General features: G+C 33.8%; 1 protein-coding gene across 1 annotated transcript; it reads right to left on the bottom strand.

Moving 5' to 3' along the window:
* Window positions 1-4,564: 4,564 nt before the first annotated feature.
* On the bottom strand, window positions 4,565-9,158 carry LOC108471783 (disease resistance protein RUN1-like). The gene is made up of 5 exons (XM_017773351.2): window positions 8,520-9,158; window positions 7,403-7,549; window positions 6,720-6,855; window positions 5,149-5,607; window positions 4,565-5,097 (listed from the first exon to the last, which is right to left on the bottom strand). The coding sequence occupies exons 1-5, from the start codon at window positions 9,156-9,158 to the stop codon at window positions 4,565-4,567; spliced, it is 1,914 nt and encodes a 637-aa protein (XP_017628840.1).
* Window positions 9,159-15,697: the final 6,539 nt, after the last annotated feature.

Raw genomic sequence — 15,697 nt, 5'->3', positions numbered from 1 at the left:
AAAATGCAAGCCTGTGAGCACTCCTGTTGCATTAGGAGAGAAACTCTCAAGCATCAGTGAACATGATCGAGTAGATGAAAAGGAGTATAGAAGTTTGGTTGGTTGTCTACTCTACTTGACAGCAACAAGGTTAGACATCTTATATGCTGTTAGCTTTCTATCGAGATTCATGCACTGCTGTAATGTTACACATTTTAAAGCTGCTAAAAGAGTCCTAAGGTATGTTAAAGGCACCTTAGGCTATGGTGTAAAGTTTGAGAGAATTGAGGAACTGAAGCTGGTTGGTTATTCAGATAGTGATTGGGCTGGCTCGGTTGATGATATGAAGAGTACATCGGGATACTTCTTCACTCTGGGATCAGGAGTTTTTAGCTGGAGCTCAAAGAAGCAACAAACTGTTGCTCAATCAACAGCTGAAGCAGAGTATATTGCATCTGCTGGGGCTGTTAATCAAGCCATTTGGCTTAGGAAACTTTTGTATGACTTGAATGAAGAACAAGTTGAAGCAACAGAGATCAAAGTTGATAATCAGTCAGCTATTGCAATTGCCAAGAACCCTGTGTTTCATGGAAAAACTAAGCATTTCAAGATCAAATACCATTTTGTGAGGGAGGCAGAGTTGTCAAAGGAGATCAACTTGGTCCATTGCTGCTCAGAAGTTCAATTGGCAGACATTTTGACCAAGCCATTAGCTACCACCAGGTTCGAGTATTTGAAGAAGCAAATTGGAGTCTGTTGTTTTGTAGCCAATGAGGAGTGTTAAAGGTGGCAACAAACAGCAGTACGTATGTTACCCGGATAAAATACAGCAACTGCAAATGTACGTATTTTACCCGGGTAAAGTATGTTTTAGTGTGACAGACGACCTGTATATGATTTGACAGAAACTTTTTGACTGGATAAAGTTGGTCAGTTACTTTCCAATTTTAGACAAGTCCTAGGTTATCATTAGAAAATTTAATGTTTGTTCATTTCAACAAGTTAAAATGTTTGTTGTAAGCTCTCTATGTATATCATATTTGATGGATAAATGTAATACACTGATCATCTTCTTGTTCTCTCAATTCCTTATTCTTTTTGCTTCTGCCTGTTCATTTTCTTGAATCAAAAACTTACTTCATACTTTATTCGAGAATATTACCTTGTTGCTCCAAATTCAACAAGTTGTTCATATTTTACCCGGGTAAAATAGATCTGTTTTTCTTTCTGTGTGAAAAACTCAACAAAAACAAATTGAAGTTCTCACAGTTCAGGTGCTCCTCCTTATATGGCTAAAGCTCCAATTCAACAGTGGCACAAATAACCAATCTTTCTAATGGATCTAGATATCATTGAAGGAAAATGCAGCAAGTATTGAGATACCAGATGACACCAATGCTGGAAACTAAACAATGAAGCTGAACCGAGTCCACCATTGGTCCTATGAATTAAAAAAACCAACCAATAACAAGTCAACTGTCAATAAGAATTAAGTATGAATTTTAATATCTGAATTTTAAGAACACAGACGCAACAGGGGAATGAAGATGAGGAAATAATAATAATAAGCAACAATCACAAACTTTTGAACAAATTTCCAATTTTTATGTTCATAAATTATGCTTTTAACATTTACAATGTAGAACTACAAAGTTTCACTATGGTAAAGCACCTTCTAAAACACAAGTAATTTATAAAGCAGAGCAAGTTAGATTCATCCTGGTCAGTTTTAATTAATTAAAGCACTTCATTTACTGTCATTAATTTATAAGATGAAAATTTACTATTAACAATGGTGGAAAATTTATTGTAGAAAATGTTATCTAAACTTAAATACTATGCACCAATCATATTTGTCCAAATTATCATTCTTATCCAAAAGATAATAATACCTAAAATCTACTACAAGGACTATGATTGGCCTAAAAGATAACAACTAATATTATTTAAATAATACTAAAAAAGTTAACATTAAAATAGTATTCATCTTTGACAGAATGAATTAAATTAAATATATAATTAGACAAAGAAAATAAGGTGATAGAATACTTAATTCTTAGAGACTGAGAGTGGGTTTGGATGGGCGGTATATTTATCTCTTGTTAGTGTTAAAATAACCGTGAGATTAAATATTATAACAATACTATAACGTAAGATAAAAAATTAGTTAAATGTATCGTACCTTACATTCCATCCAAATCGTGAATCGCTGATAGCGAATGCCTATGTATAGGATTAGTTCATTAGAATTTAACAAAAGAAAACGTAAAGTCAAATGGCCCTACCATGAAATCAATCCTTCACTCCAGACTAAACCCAAATCGTTTGGATTTCTTGCAAAAAAAAAAAAATTCTAGTGTATTGTTTTTTGCTCTATGAGGAAAGCTTAAAAGCTCAACAATCTAGCTTTGAGAGTGAAAACTGTGAAAGGGGTGCCATTGAAACTAATATCCAGCTCCATCATCCCACAAGTTTCGAGATAACGGCAAGTTTGGCAAATTCTGAATTCATAAAAACCAATTGATAAATTAGGGGAAAAAGGTCATGAGGATGCTAAAAACATCACAATGAAACAATGGTAAATTACCTCTCAAGGAAGGCTAAATTTCCGAAATATATATGGTCCCTCTGAAGGTTCAAAAACCAAAAAGAGCTTAGAGATAGCTTCAAATTTGCATTGACTCAATGTTGAACAAGATCAAGAAGGCAAATGTATTGACAAGTTGCAGTACTGCCTCAATATCTCAGTTCAAGCACAAACATAAAGCAGTCATTCAATTGAAGAAATTGAAGCGCTTAAAAAGCTTACTTGTTCCTCCTTTTTCTAGTATAGGTAAAGCTCCAAGCATCATGGCATTTCCAAAGATCTACCATCAATTCTCTATTGACACTCTGTTTTGGTTAACATTTGTTACGTCGCATTAAACTGTGCAAGTAAAAAGCACAACAAATACGAAAGACATGAAAAAAAAAAAGCAGAAATCTTGTAATCATGAATTGATGAAAGAAAATGTGAAACATAAATCAATGTATCAATATATCATTGAAAGCAAATGCAGCGAGTATTAAGACCTTGCTGGAAACTAAAAGCCAAAGCTCCACTTATCCTATGACTCAAAATCAACTAATAGCAAGTCAACTGCCAAAAAGAATTCAAGTATGAATCTGAATATCTACTCACTGCAATGCTCAAACAACATAAGAGGCAGTAACATACAAAGAAATTTCAGCCCAAACTGATATGATAATCAAAATCCAAGATAAGAGAATATCAACTCCAATGGCTCTACCATGAAAATAATTCAATCTAGCTTGAGAATGAAAACTGTCAAAGGTTGCCTCCAGCTCCATTTGTTCATCCCAAAGTTTTGAGACCTCTTGCAAATTCTGGATTTATATAATCCCATTGATAAATATGGGAAAAAAAAAGGTGAGGATGCTGAAATTCATTATATGAACCTAAAATCATAATAATAAGTCAAAAGTCATAGGTAACTTACTTCTCCACCAAGACTGATTTGCCAGAACCCAGAAAGGGCCTCAAAAGATTACTTTGGATTTGTGTTGACAAATCTGTTGACATCTTGCATTGTCACCAAATATCAGTTCAAACACTTACATAAAGTAAGCATTCAGTAAAACAAATTGAGGGTCTTACAGGTCAGGTATTCCTCCTTGTATGGCTAAAGCTCCAATTCAGAAGTGGCATTCTCAAAGATCTGTCATTCCTAATCTTACATCAACACAGAAGCAAAGGATATAAAAAAAAAACCAATCTCACAAATAACCAATCTTTCTAATGAATCAAGATATCATTGAAGGAAAATGCAGCAAGTATTGAGATACCGGATGACACCGATGCTGGAACTAAACAATGACGCTGAACCGAGTCCACCAATGGTCCTGTGAGTTAAAAAAAACCAACCAATAACAAGTCAACTGTCAATAAGAATTAAGTATGAATTTTAATATCTGAATTTTAGTACCCACCAAAATCCGATATGGATATTTTCTCAACTCCAAAGCAGAATCATTTTGCTACTGTGTTGAAATCTCCAGTTAGCGTCTAATTTTCCTCCAAATTAATTAATATATATGGAGAATTTCCTTCTTGGACAATATATGCTATATCTACAAAAGAACACACACAACAGGGGAATGAAGATGAGAAAAAATAATAATAAGCAACTATCATAAACTATTGAACAAATTTCCACTTTTATGTTCATAAATTATGTTTTTAACATTTACAATGTGGAACTACAAGGTTTCAGTATGGCAAAGCACCTTCTAAAAGGCAAGTAATTTATAAAGCAGAGCAAGTTTAGATTCATCCTGGTTGGTTTTAATTAATTAAAGCACTTCATTTTCTGTCATTAATTTATAAGTTGGAAGTTTACTATTGACAATTGTGGAAAACAAAAGTATGGCAATAAGAAAAATGAAATGAAAAAACTGAAAAATGTATGATAATATGAAAAAATGAGATGAAAATGAAACCCCTACCTATGCATTTGGATGACATGATTGAGTAGTTGAAACTCCTCAAAAGCAGAGCCAAGGATGGAAAGAAATACAAACTATTTCAATCTTTTAAGTCCTCCATCCCTTCTTCACCATCATGGCTAAAGCTTCTTTTGTTCCCAGCAACTCTCTTTTCAGTAGCATCTGTATCACTTTTTGCATCCACGTAAAATACATGAACACCAAATCTCTCCACCTTGATTTCCTTTTCTCCACTAAAATTCCAATTTCTATTTCTGATGTATAATTCAGATGTTGCCTCCTCATAATTCTTGTCTTCTATAACCATGTCCATGCAAGATAGAATAAGCACGTAATCACCCATGTACTGCTCTGGCTCAAGAAGGTCTACCAAAGTTATTTTACTTATTAGCTCTTCATAACCACCACCAACATTGCCACCACCAGCGGCTGTAAGTTGGTACGCACAAATACATTCAGGTAATTGAAATTCAAAGAAGCTAGTGGGGTCAGCCACAAGGCAAATAGCAAAAACCAAAAATCTGCTGCCACCACCCCCATTTGGGGCTATCTTCAAACTTAAGGAAGAATTCAAGCTCCGACCCTTGAACTTATTTGCTGAAATTTCGTTTCCTGGGAAACAGCAAATCTAACTTTGACGGTTATCACGAAAGTATTTCCTACCATATGTCGCTGCCCATTCCTTAGCTAGGGATTCAATTTTGAGCATGGCATTTGCCTCGATGTTTTTAGTTGACTCTTGATTCAAGTTGAAGCAATTACAGAATCGCATCAATAAGTTATGATCAATGCAAAACTCATCATCTAAAGAATCAAACTGATATAAATTTTGATCTGCAAAGGATACTTTTTCTAATGATGTGCAGTTATTTACACTCAAGACTTTCAGATATGGTGGAAGCTCTGAGAGTAGTTCGACCTTTGGGCAACCACTAAGATCCAGTTTAAGAAGGGATTCCAACTTGATCAATATATTTTTGACCGCTGAGCCACTCATATCTAAGTGCTGAAGATTACATAGGGGATCGAAAGGCAACGGCACTTTTTCTATTCCGCTTTTTGATAAATCTAAATAACAAAAGTGACGAGGGACCTGAGGAAACTTCTTGAGACTATCATATCCTATAAGATGAAGATTACTCTCATCAAGAGATGCCAAATGATCGAGGCAAGTAAGTTGAACCAGACTTTTACAGTTAGAGCAATTAAGGATTTCAAGGTTGATATCTCTTGAAAGATTAGTTATCTTTCTTAAATTACTATAATTTGAAACGACAAGTACCATTAAATTAATAAAGTCCTATACAGAAAAAATAGTTGTATTTTACTTTCAAGCATCAGCTACTTATTAAAAAATGAAAAGGAAAGAAATACTTATAATACTATAAAAAATAAAAATCTATACTTGATGTATAGAGTGTGAAAATTCACCCACAATTAATAAATCAAACGATGTCACTTATCTAAATAAAATAAATTCTTTTATATTTATTTTTAAAAACTTTAAATAAAATGTTATCATATGAATATTTATATATCAAAATATAATTTTTTTCAAAAAAAGTATGAAAATACATACCATTCAATAATCTCCATTTCAAAGTTCAAGCAAAATTTTGCAGTTAGAGCAATCAAGGTATTTAAGATTAATGGCTCTTGAAAGATTAGGTATCTTCCAGGGATTTAAATTGTGGTCGCGGCCGCGTTTTCGGTCGCGTCTCGTTTATTGCGGTTGCGGACATAACGAATGCTATTGCGGTCATTGAGGGTATCGCGGTTGTAAATTTTTTTAAAAATTCACACAATTTATTGTAAAATATAATAGCGGTTAATCGCGGTAGCGGTTTCGGACGGTGCCGCTACCGCTATATAACGGCCGCTATAGCGGTATCAGACTGCTATTTAAATCTCTGGTATCTTCCTTAAACTCACGCACTTTTTGAAGCCAATTTGCCTTAAATTAACAAAATCCTGTACAGAAAAAATAAGTGTATTACTTTTAAGCATCAACTATTTAGTAAAAAATGGTAAGGAAAAAAATAATTATAATACTATAAAAAAATAAAAATTTATATTTAATGTATCGAGCGTAAAAATTCTCCAACAATTAATAAATTAAACGATGTCACTTATCTAAATAAAATAAATTTTTTTATATTTATTTTTTAAAAATTTTAAATAAAATGTTATTATGTGAATAAAAAAAAGTATGAAAACGCATACCATACGATCACCTTCATTCCCAATTTCAACCAAACTTTCACAGTAAGAGCAATCAAGGATTTCAAGGTTGATGGCTCTCGAAAGATTACATATCTTCCTTATATTATTGCAATTTGCAACGTAAATTTCCCTTAAATTAACAAGCTCCTACATAGAAAAAAATATTTGTATTACTTTTAAGCATCAACTACTTACTTTAAGCAGTAAGAAATGAGAATGGAAATAAATAATTATAATAATAAGAAAATAAAAATTCATATTTGATGTATTGGATGTGAAAATTAACTCACAATTAATAGATCAAATGATGCCACTAATTTATATAAAATCTTTCATATTTATTTTTTAAAAACTTTAAATAAAATGTCATCATATGCAGGGGCAAAGCCAGAAAATTTTTTTAGGGGAGCCGGATAAAATTTTAATTTTTGATAGTTTATATCTTTATAATTTGTAAAAGATTAAATCGAAATTTTAAATTTTAGGAGGGGCCAAAGTACAATTTTACATTTACTAATTTAAAATTTTTAAAAAAATTTAAAGGCATAAAAATTAATTTTACATTTTAAGAGGGGCCGAGGCCCACGCCAGCCCCCCTTGACTTCGCCCCTGATCGTATGATTATTTGATACACTAAATTATAATTTTTTTCTTAAAAAATTCTTAAATTAAAAAAGAATGAAAGTACACTTACTATATGATCATTTTCATTCCAAAGTTCAACCAAACTAACAGAGACAACGCAATGAAGGACTTCAAGGTTGATGGCTCCTGAAAGATTAGGCATCTTCCTTAAATTCTCGCAAAATGAAACGTCAATTTCCCTTAAATTAGCAAGGTTCTGTGTAAAAATATATATATAAAAATAATTATATCACTTTTAAGTATCATCTACTTACTTTAAGCAATAAAAATATAAAGAAAATAAAAAAAAAGTAACAAGATCCTGCACACGATGAGAACAAAAGTAGCTTCATTACTTTAGAGCATCATTTACTTATTTTAAGATTAATACACCCACCATGAAGATTAAATGATGTTGCTTTTTTAAAAATAGAATAAAATTATATGTATATTAAATTTTTTAATAAAAATATGTTATCATATAATTAAATGCTATATCAATTATAAATTCTTTTTCTTAAAAAAAAAGAAATTCTCAAATGAAGAAAGTATAAAAGTATTCGTACTGATGTCCATCCCAAAGTTGTTCCATGTCTCCATATGGTAATTTTAATACCACAAGATTTTTTGGATTAAAACTTGATGATAAAGATTTATAGGGGTAACCATCCCATTGAAGATACTTTAGCTCATCAGGAAGAGATACAATATCAACTTGATTTGTATATAGGTTCTTATAATTTCCACACTTCAAACTCTTAGGAGAATAGAAGATGATATATTTAAGATTAGTCATGCTTTCAAAAACAAAAGGGCGTAATAATAGCTTATCCATATGTGACATGTTTAACTTCATTCCTTGAATTCGATCCGTCCCCTCATAAAGAAAATCAATTTATCAAACATGAGCATGGAGAAATTTATGGATATTCCATTCTAAATGTGAACGCATAATGTATTTAACTAAGCCATAAATCTTGACCAGATTATACAGTATACTTAGGACATCAGTCATTATGTGTCTAGTAAGACAATAAATATTTTATTTTTTAAAATGCTATTAAAAGAGATAATATTTGATACAATATCAAATGTATAGATTTATATAGTGATGTTGAACCACGTGATAGTATCTCACTAAATCATATTAAAAAAAAGAAAAGAATACGAATACAAGTAATGCTTACTTGATTATATTTGAGCACTCGTTTAATGTGTTCATGACTCCATAGCCTCCTGCACTTTCCAGGGGTTTTAGATTTTTGGCGAATAATATCTTTTCCCAACTCTTCAAGCATATCATGCATAGATATTATATCTTTAGATGAGATATTAATTAGGCACTTGCTGACCAATTTGCTTATTCCATCCTCTACACCCCGATAACAACTTAGAACATGTTTTATTCTTTTTATGGGTTCCCCTTTAAAGAAGCATGCAATGTCAAGAAATATATTCTTCTCTACCATACCAAGCCCATCATAACTACTTTTCAAAACCACAAAAATTTCGGGGTGGGAATAGTCCCCTAGCTTCTCCATCTCACTTTCCCAATCATTTATAGTCCTTCCATATAAATTACAACCCAAAACTCTAAGAGCAAGTGGACTGCCTTGGGAGTACTCCACAAACTTGCATGATAGATCTCGAAAATCAACGTCAAGATTCAACTGCTTAAATGCAAAGGTAGAAAAAAGTTGAAGAGAATCATTCTTATTTAATGCCTTCACCTCATGTATTGTGTCAGCTCCTCCACTCTTAAGCACTTGTTTCTCTCTAGATGTTATAATGATTTTACTTCCAGAGCCCAAATGTTTAACACCCATACAATCTATTTGGTTTGGGTCACTAATATCATCAAGGACAACAAGTACTTTCTTATTGTTGAGCCTCCTTGAATTAAAGTGGATTCTACAGAGGGGGTGTCTATATCAACATCTGACCTCAATAATTTCGAAAGAAGTTCATTTCGTAAAGATTTCTTCCCCTGTTTTTCTATTTCCTCTCTAACATTTTGGAGAAAGCAACAACTTTCAAACTCTAAAGAGATTTTTTTATATACAGCCTCAGCAAGGGTTGTTTTGCCTTGACCACCCATTCCCCAAAGTCCTAATACACGACAGTCTTTTTGCTTAATCAGCTTCAAAATCGTCCTTTTCTGATCATCTATTCCAACCAATTCTTCTGAAGCACTTCCAGACTTAATATTCGACAACTTTTTTATAACTTATTCAACAACATCTTTAATGTACTGGGTTTCAGGTCTAGAAAAAAAATATATATAAACCAGTAAATATGAAATCTAAAACAAATATAAGTTGAATATAACAATAGAGAAAAATATAGTTACCTGTCAAATTTGCCTCCTCCTATCAGCTGGTTGCTCTGATTCATGCTCTTCGAAGGATGTCTTAAAATGCCCACCACTATTTCGCACATCGGAAGGATCAACATGGTAAAAGACGGTAAGAACAATATGTTTGTCAGTGGGATTGTGCTTGCGATCCATGATGTCAGAAAGTTCACCTAAGCATGATTTTGAAGAAGCATAGGGTTTAGATAAAACGAGGATTAAGAGATTTGAGGCCGAAATTGCTCGAGAATATGTTGGCGGAAGTTTCTCTCCTTTTTTCAGTGTTTCGTTATCGGGGAAGACATTAATTCCTACTTTTTCCAAAGCATTGACTAGGTGATTGGAAAAGTTGAGGCGTGTGTCTTCACCTAAGCTTAAGAAAACTTGATGCTTCATCAACTTTCGCATAACATACGTAACAATATCCTTGATGTGCTGGGTTTCCGGTCTAGCAAATAATAGAAGTATATATATGAAATCCAAAACAAAGATAAGTCAAATATAAGGAGATGAGACAAATATAGTTACCTATCCGAGATGCTTCCATCTATATGCCACCCTTGTAATTAATGTCGAAAAGGTAAAGAAGACAAGGAGATCCTTGAAACATTCAGAAATGTCGAGATCAATTTACCACTGTTGGATGCCATCAGACAAATTTCGCGGTATGCCAAGTTCCTTAAAGAACTCTGCAACAACAAATGAAAATTAACAGGTAATGAAAAGGTAAGTGTTGGTGAGAATGTATCTGCAGTGTTACAGCGGAAAATGCCAGCGAAATGTAAAGATAGGGGCATGTTTGCAATACCATGCAAAATAGGTCATTTAGGAATTAAGAAGGCTATGTGTGATTTAGAAGCCTTCATAAATGTAATCATTCAGTTGGCATTCAGTTGGCAGCCAGGTCCATTGTGTATCCCGAAAGAGTCCTCGAGAACGTATTAGTCAAAGTCAACGGACTTATCTTCCCTACAAATTTTTATGTGATAAAAATGGAGGAGGATAACACTCTTGGGTCTTCAGACATCTTGTTGGGGATACCTTTCTTTAGTATTGCAAATACTAATATTGATGTACAAAGCGGAACCCTCACGATGGAGTTTGATGGGAAGATCGTGAAGTTTAATGTTTATCTCACTATTAGTCACCCAAGTGAAGTCTTAGACGTAAACCGTGTCGACATAATTAACTCATCAGTAGAAAGAACTTTTGAGTCATCTTATGGAGATAAATCCAAAATGATGTTTGATGATTTTTCTGTTAATAAATTATTGGCTCCTATAAATACTAAATTTCTACCTTCTGTTGTACAGGCACCAGATCTGAAATTAAAATCACTTCCCAAGCATCTCAAATGCACATTTTTGGAGAACGATGAGACCATTGCCGACTTAAAAGGGATCAAACCCTTGGAGGAAAATATGAAACTAAAGAAAGAGGTGCAAGGACGATTAAACCCAAATATAATGGACATGATAAAAAATGAGAATTTCCAAGCCCATATGAACGAAAGAATTCAGCTGGAACAGCCCCAATACTAGTTGAGGCATCAAGCTAGCGACGTTAAACAAGTGCTTATTGGGAGGCAACCCAATTTTTTTATTTTATTTTATTTTATTTTACTTTATTTTACTATTTATTATTTTATTTTATTTTTTTGGATGTTGATAAAATTCTCTTCTTTTGTCTAGGTAAACGAAGCAACAATAGGGAGAACTCATTACCATAATACGCGAATAACAGTAACTACACGGGGAGTTCTTCTAAACTTTTTCCACCTATTTGTTTATTTTCTTCCACATCGAGGACAATGTGTTTTAAGTAAGGGGATGTATTCCTCATTATTTCTGCTGTTTTATCTACTACTTTCGTTTTTGTCCACATTTATTTTTTTCGAATATTCTGCCTCTTTTCATGCCTAGGAATTTGACCATGACTTGGCCACTGTTTGACATCCATGCATGATTCTTATCTACTGAGTTAATTATGATTTTGCTTGATAGATTTCATCTCCACTGCTTTATTTCTTTTAGTTAAAATAATTATGGTTAATAGAGTTAACCCTATTTGCTTTTAGTAAATTTGATTAAGTCTAAATACAAAGAGGACACTTAATACAATTGCATGCTTAAAATATGTTCATGACTATTAAGGTGGTTACTGAAACTTATTTTTGACACTTGATTGTTTTCCTAAGTCCTCCAAAATTAAAATTTCATTTAATAATAATATTTCTGTGGTTATGAGTGCAGCTTAAGACGTGGCTAGCTAAGTAACTGGGGTAGGGTGCTTGGGTTGTCATTCTATTTTGCGTCAAAAGGTTGTGTGACGTGTTAGGTAAAACTCCGCTAACCAGAATTAATTTTTAAGAATGTGTTAGGTTGAGTAACCGGGGTTAGGTGCTTGGCTGTCATCTCTCTTTGCGTCAAAAGGTTCGATATGTTCTAAAGAAAAATAAAAATTAGGAATGTGTTGGGCTAAGTAATCGGGGTGGGGTGCTTGGCTGTCATCTCTCTTCACGTCAAAAGGTTCAATATTTTCCTAAGTGAAAGTAAATAAATAAAGTTGAAATTAAAGTAAATAAAAAAGGAAAAAAGGAAAAAAAAAGAAAAAATAAATAAATATGCATTAATAAAATTTTGGGACTAAAGGGAGAAGTAAATAAGGTGTCTTGATAGGTTTGGTAAATTACCTAATTTTCATGAAATAATCCAAGTCGATCTTAATTTTGTGTGTGTTAATTGGAACACTTTTTCAATTTTACTTAAATCAAGCTAGGGGTTCTCTTTATTTTTAGTATGCATTTTGACCAATTTTTATAAAACTTTGGAGTAGAATTTCTTTCATGGCAGGATCTAATTTTCACAGTGGATAGGAACCATACTTGAGGGCAAGCATGGGCTAAGTAGGGGGAAATTTGATAACACTCTAGAACGTCATATTTTTATGTGCTAATTGCATATTTATTTTGAGTATGATTCTACTAATTTGGGCTATTTATGGTCTTTTATCTTTTATGGACTAAATTGAATGCAAAAGTAAATTTAAAGGTAAAAAGTGCAAATTTGAAGATATAATGAGCCAACATGCAAAGAAAGAGGGAAGTGGTGCCAAAAATGTAAACATGGAAGACCCAAGGACTAAAATGCAAAATAAGAGATTTTATAGCACAAGACTCTATTTTAATTTCAATTATATTAGTATAATTATTAAGGATTTTTATTTAGATTTAATTTTAGGATTTATTTTCATTTATCTTTATTTATCTTTAATTATCTTTAATTATTTTTATTTATCTTTTAGAATTTCATTAGGAATAGACTAGGTTTTCTAGTACTATAAATAAGGGATGGAGTGGCACATATTTGATATCTCTTTTTCCTAAAAACACTCCCTCTCCCAAAAACTCTGTCTTTTGTTCTCCCCATATTTTCTTCAATAAAAATCCCATATCTATTTTATTTATTTCTTTCCTAAAAATCATGAGCCACTAAATCAATCTAGCCGAAGGTTGTCAAAATTCCTCAAAAAGGTTCATGAGGCTTAGAACCCGTGCTTAGCCTTCTCAATAGGGTATTCATCGTTTCTCCGCATTACGAGACTAACGCTTCCGTTCATGTCCCTTAATAGGTGATCTTTTCAACTTGTGCAAGAACGGCCGCTTTGCACGTTTTGGGAAGGTTACACAGTCGGTTCGTTGGCTTTCTGCGTTAGAGGTTGACGATTCCAAGAGACAAAATAGTGTGGTATTCGCCGTTAGGAAGAGGTGATCTAGCAGAAGATAGTCCCACAAAAGCGATTATTGGCTAGAGTCAGGCTCCGCCAAATCTTAAGTCCAAATCCTTGGAGCTGGTAGTCGTAGGCGTCCTCTTCCACTATAACTGGCTTATCCTGCTCGAGAGGGGTTACTTAAAAGCCAATGATTGAACCCAAGGTGGAACGAGACAATCGGAGGCTAGAATCTTGCCACATAAGAAACTTTCTCTTTTCCCAACTCTATTTATTTTTATATTCCTCATTTTAATTTCTGTAATTTATTTAATTTCACAATTTCAATTCACTTTAAATTCTGTTTTTATTTTTTCAGATTCTTAATTCTATTTTTTAGGAACGCAGGTTTTCTCGGCCAAGAAATTGTCCAGGATTTCAAGAAACGAGCATTCGTACAATCCGGTCCCTAAGGATTCGACCCTACTTTCCCTTTACTGTTATTTTTACTATTTTACAGGGAATAGGATATTTTTGGTGCTCTCAACGACCGCATCAACTATTAGCATAACCAAGTAGCTTCATGCTATCAACTTTGGTGAACATCATTCCAAAGTTCAGTATACATTTGATGTACCTGAGAACTCTTTTGGCAGCTTGTAAATACTTCACATTGCAACAATGTATGAATATAGATAGCAGACTTACAGAAAACATAATGTCTGGTCTAGTGGTTGTCAAATAGAGCAAACATCCAATAAAACTCCTATAGGTTGATTTAGAAACCTTATCAAAATCACCTTGGCTCGACAGCTTCTCTCCAACAGCAATTGGTGTGCATGTTGCCTTGCAGTTCAGCATGGAAAATTTGTTTTGAATCTTTAAGGCAAATGCCTTCTGACTTAGGAAGATCCCTTGTTGAGTTTGAGACTTCAATGCCAAGGAAGTATGACATTTGTCCCAAATCTGACATCTCAAACATCCTTTCTATTTTTCTTTTAAAATCAGCCATCATCGCATTGTTGCCTCCTATCATCAGTAAATCATCCACATACAAGGAGACTATGTGCTTTGTTTCATCATCTTCCTTATTCACATACAAGGTTGGCTCACTGATGCTTCTCTCAAACCCCAAGCTGGTTAGGTAGCTATCGATTTTGTCATACCAGGCTCTTGGTGCTTGTTTCAAGCCATACAAGGCCTTTCTTCAACTTGTAGACATTACCTTTCTTACCAGCTACTTTGAAGCCTTCAGGCTGTTCAACATATATTTCCTTATCAAGAAAACCATTGAAGAATGTTGATTTTATATCTAGTTGATGTATTTGCCATTACTTTTGTGCAGCCAAAGCAACCAGCAGCCTAATTGTGTCAAGCCTGGCCACTGGTGCAAATGTAATCAATGTCATACTTCTGACTGAATCCCTTCACTACCAGCCTTGCTTTTAGCTTTTTCAAAGTTCTATCAGTATTTTGCTTGGCTCAGAACACCCATTTTACTCCTATGACCTTCCTGTTGGCTAGTCTTGCAACTAGCTCCCAAGTTTGGTTCTTTTTTATCATGCTCAATTCATCAAGCATAGCCTATTTCTAACCTTATTAAGCTTTAGCCTCTTCAAAACTTGGTTCAACAACAGCCACATCAACCCTCTCATATATTTCAGCCAACGGTCTGGTTCCCCTAAATGGCACATCATCAATGTCTATTTCAGGATCATTTCGATCAGCTTCAGTATGATCTGTCACCAGGTCTTCAGCAGCAGTCTATGGTTCACTTTTATTCCAGTTTCAATCTGACTTCTTGTCGAATACAACATCCCTACTCACAAAGTCTTTATTGGATGAAGGGTTTATGACCCTATACCCTTTCTTGACACTGTTGTAGCCCACCAGGATGCCAGGTTGAGCCTTCTTGGCCAATTTGTCTCTTTTTTACTGCTAGAACATGTGTATAACATATGCAGCCAAAGACTCTCAGGTGATCAACTGATGGTTTGAACCCAAATCAGGCCTCGAATAAAATTTTATGAACAATGCCTTGGTTGTTAGCCTATTTGAAGATATACAATAATGTTAACTGCCTCAGCCTACAAGGTTTTGGGCTAATTCCTCTCAAACAATAGACATCTTGCCATATCCATCAAGATTCTATTCTTTCTTTCACTAACACCATTCTGTTGAGGTGTGTAGATGTTGGTGAGTTGGTGCTTGATGCTTGTTTTATCACAAAAGCACTGAAATATAGCTGAGGCATATTCTGTCCCATTATCAGACCTCGATGTCTTCAGCTTGCAACCTATTTTT

Source organism: Gossypium arboreum, chromosome 10 (assembly GCF_025698485.1).
Source record: "Gossypium arboreum isolate Shixiya-1 chromosome 10, ASM2569848v2, whole genome shotgun sequence".
NCBI classification, from domain to species: Eukaryota; Viridiplantae; Streptophyta; class Magnoliopsida; order Malvales; family Malvaceae; genus Gossypium; species Gossypium arboreum.
This window is presented reverse-complemented; position numbering and strand designations above follow the sequence as displayed.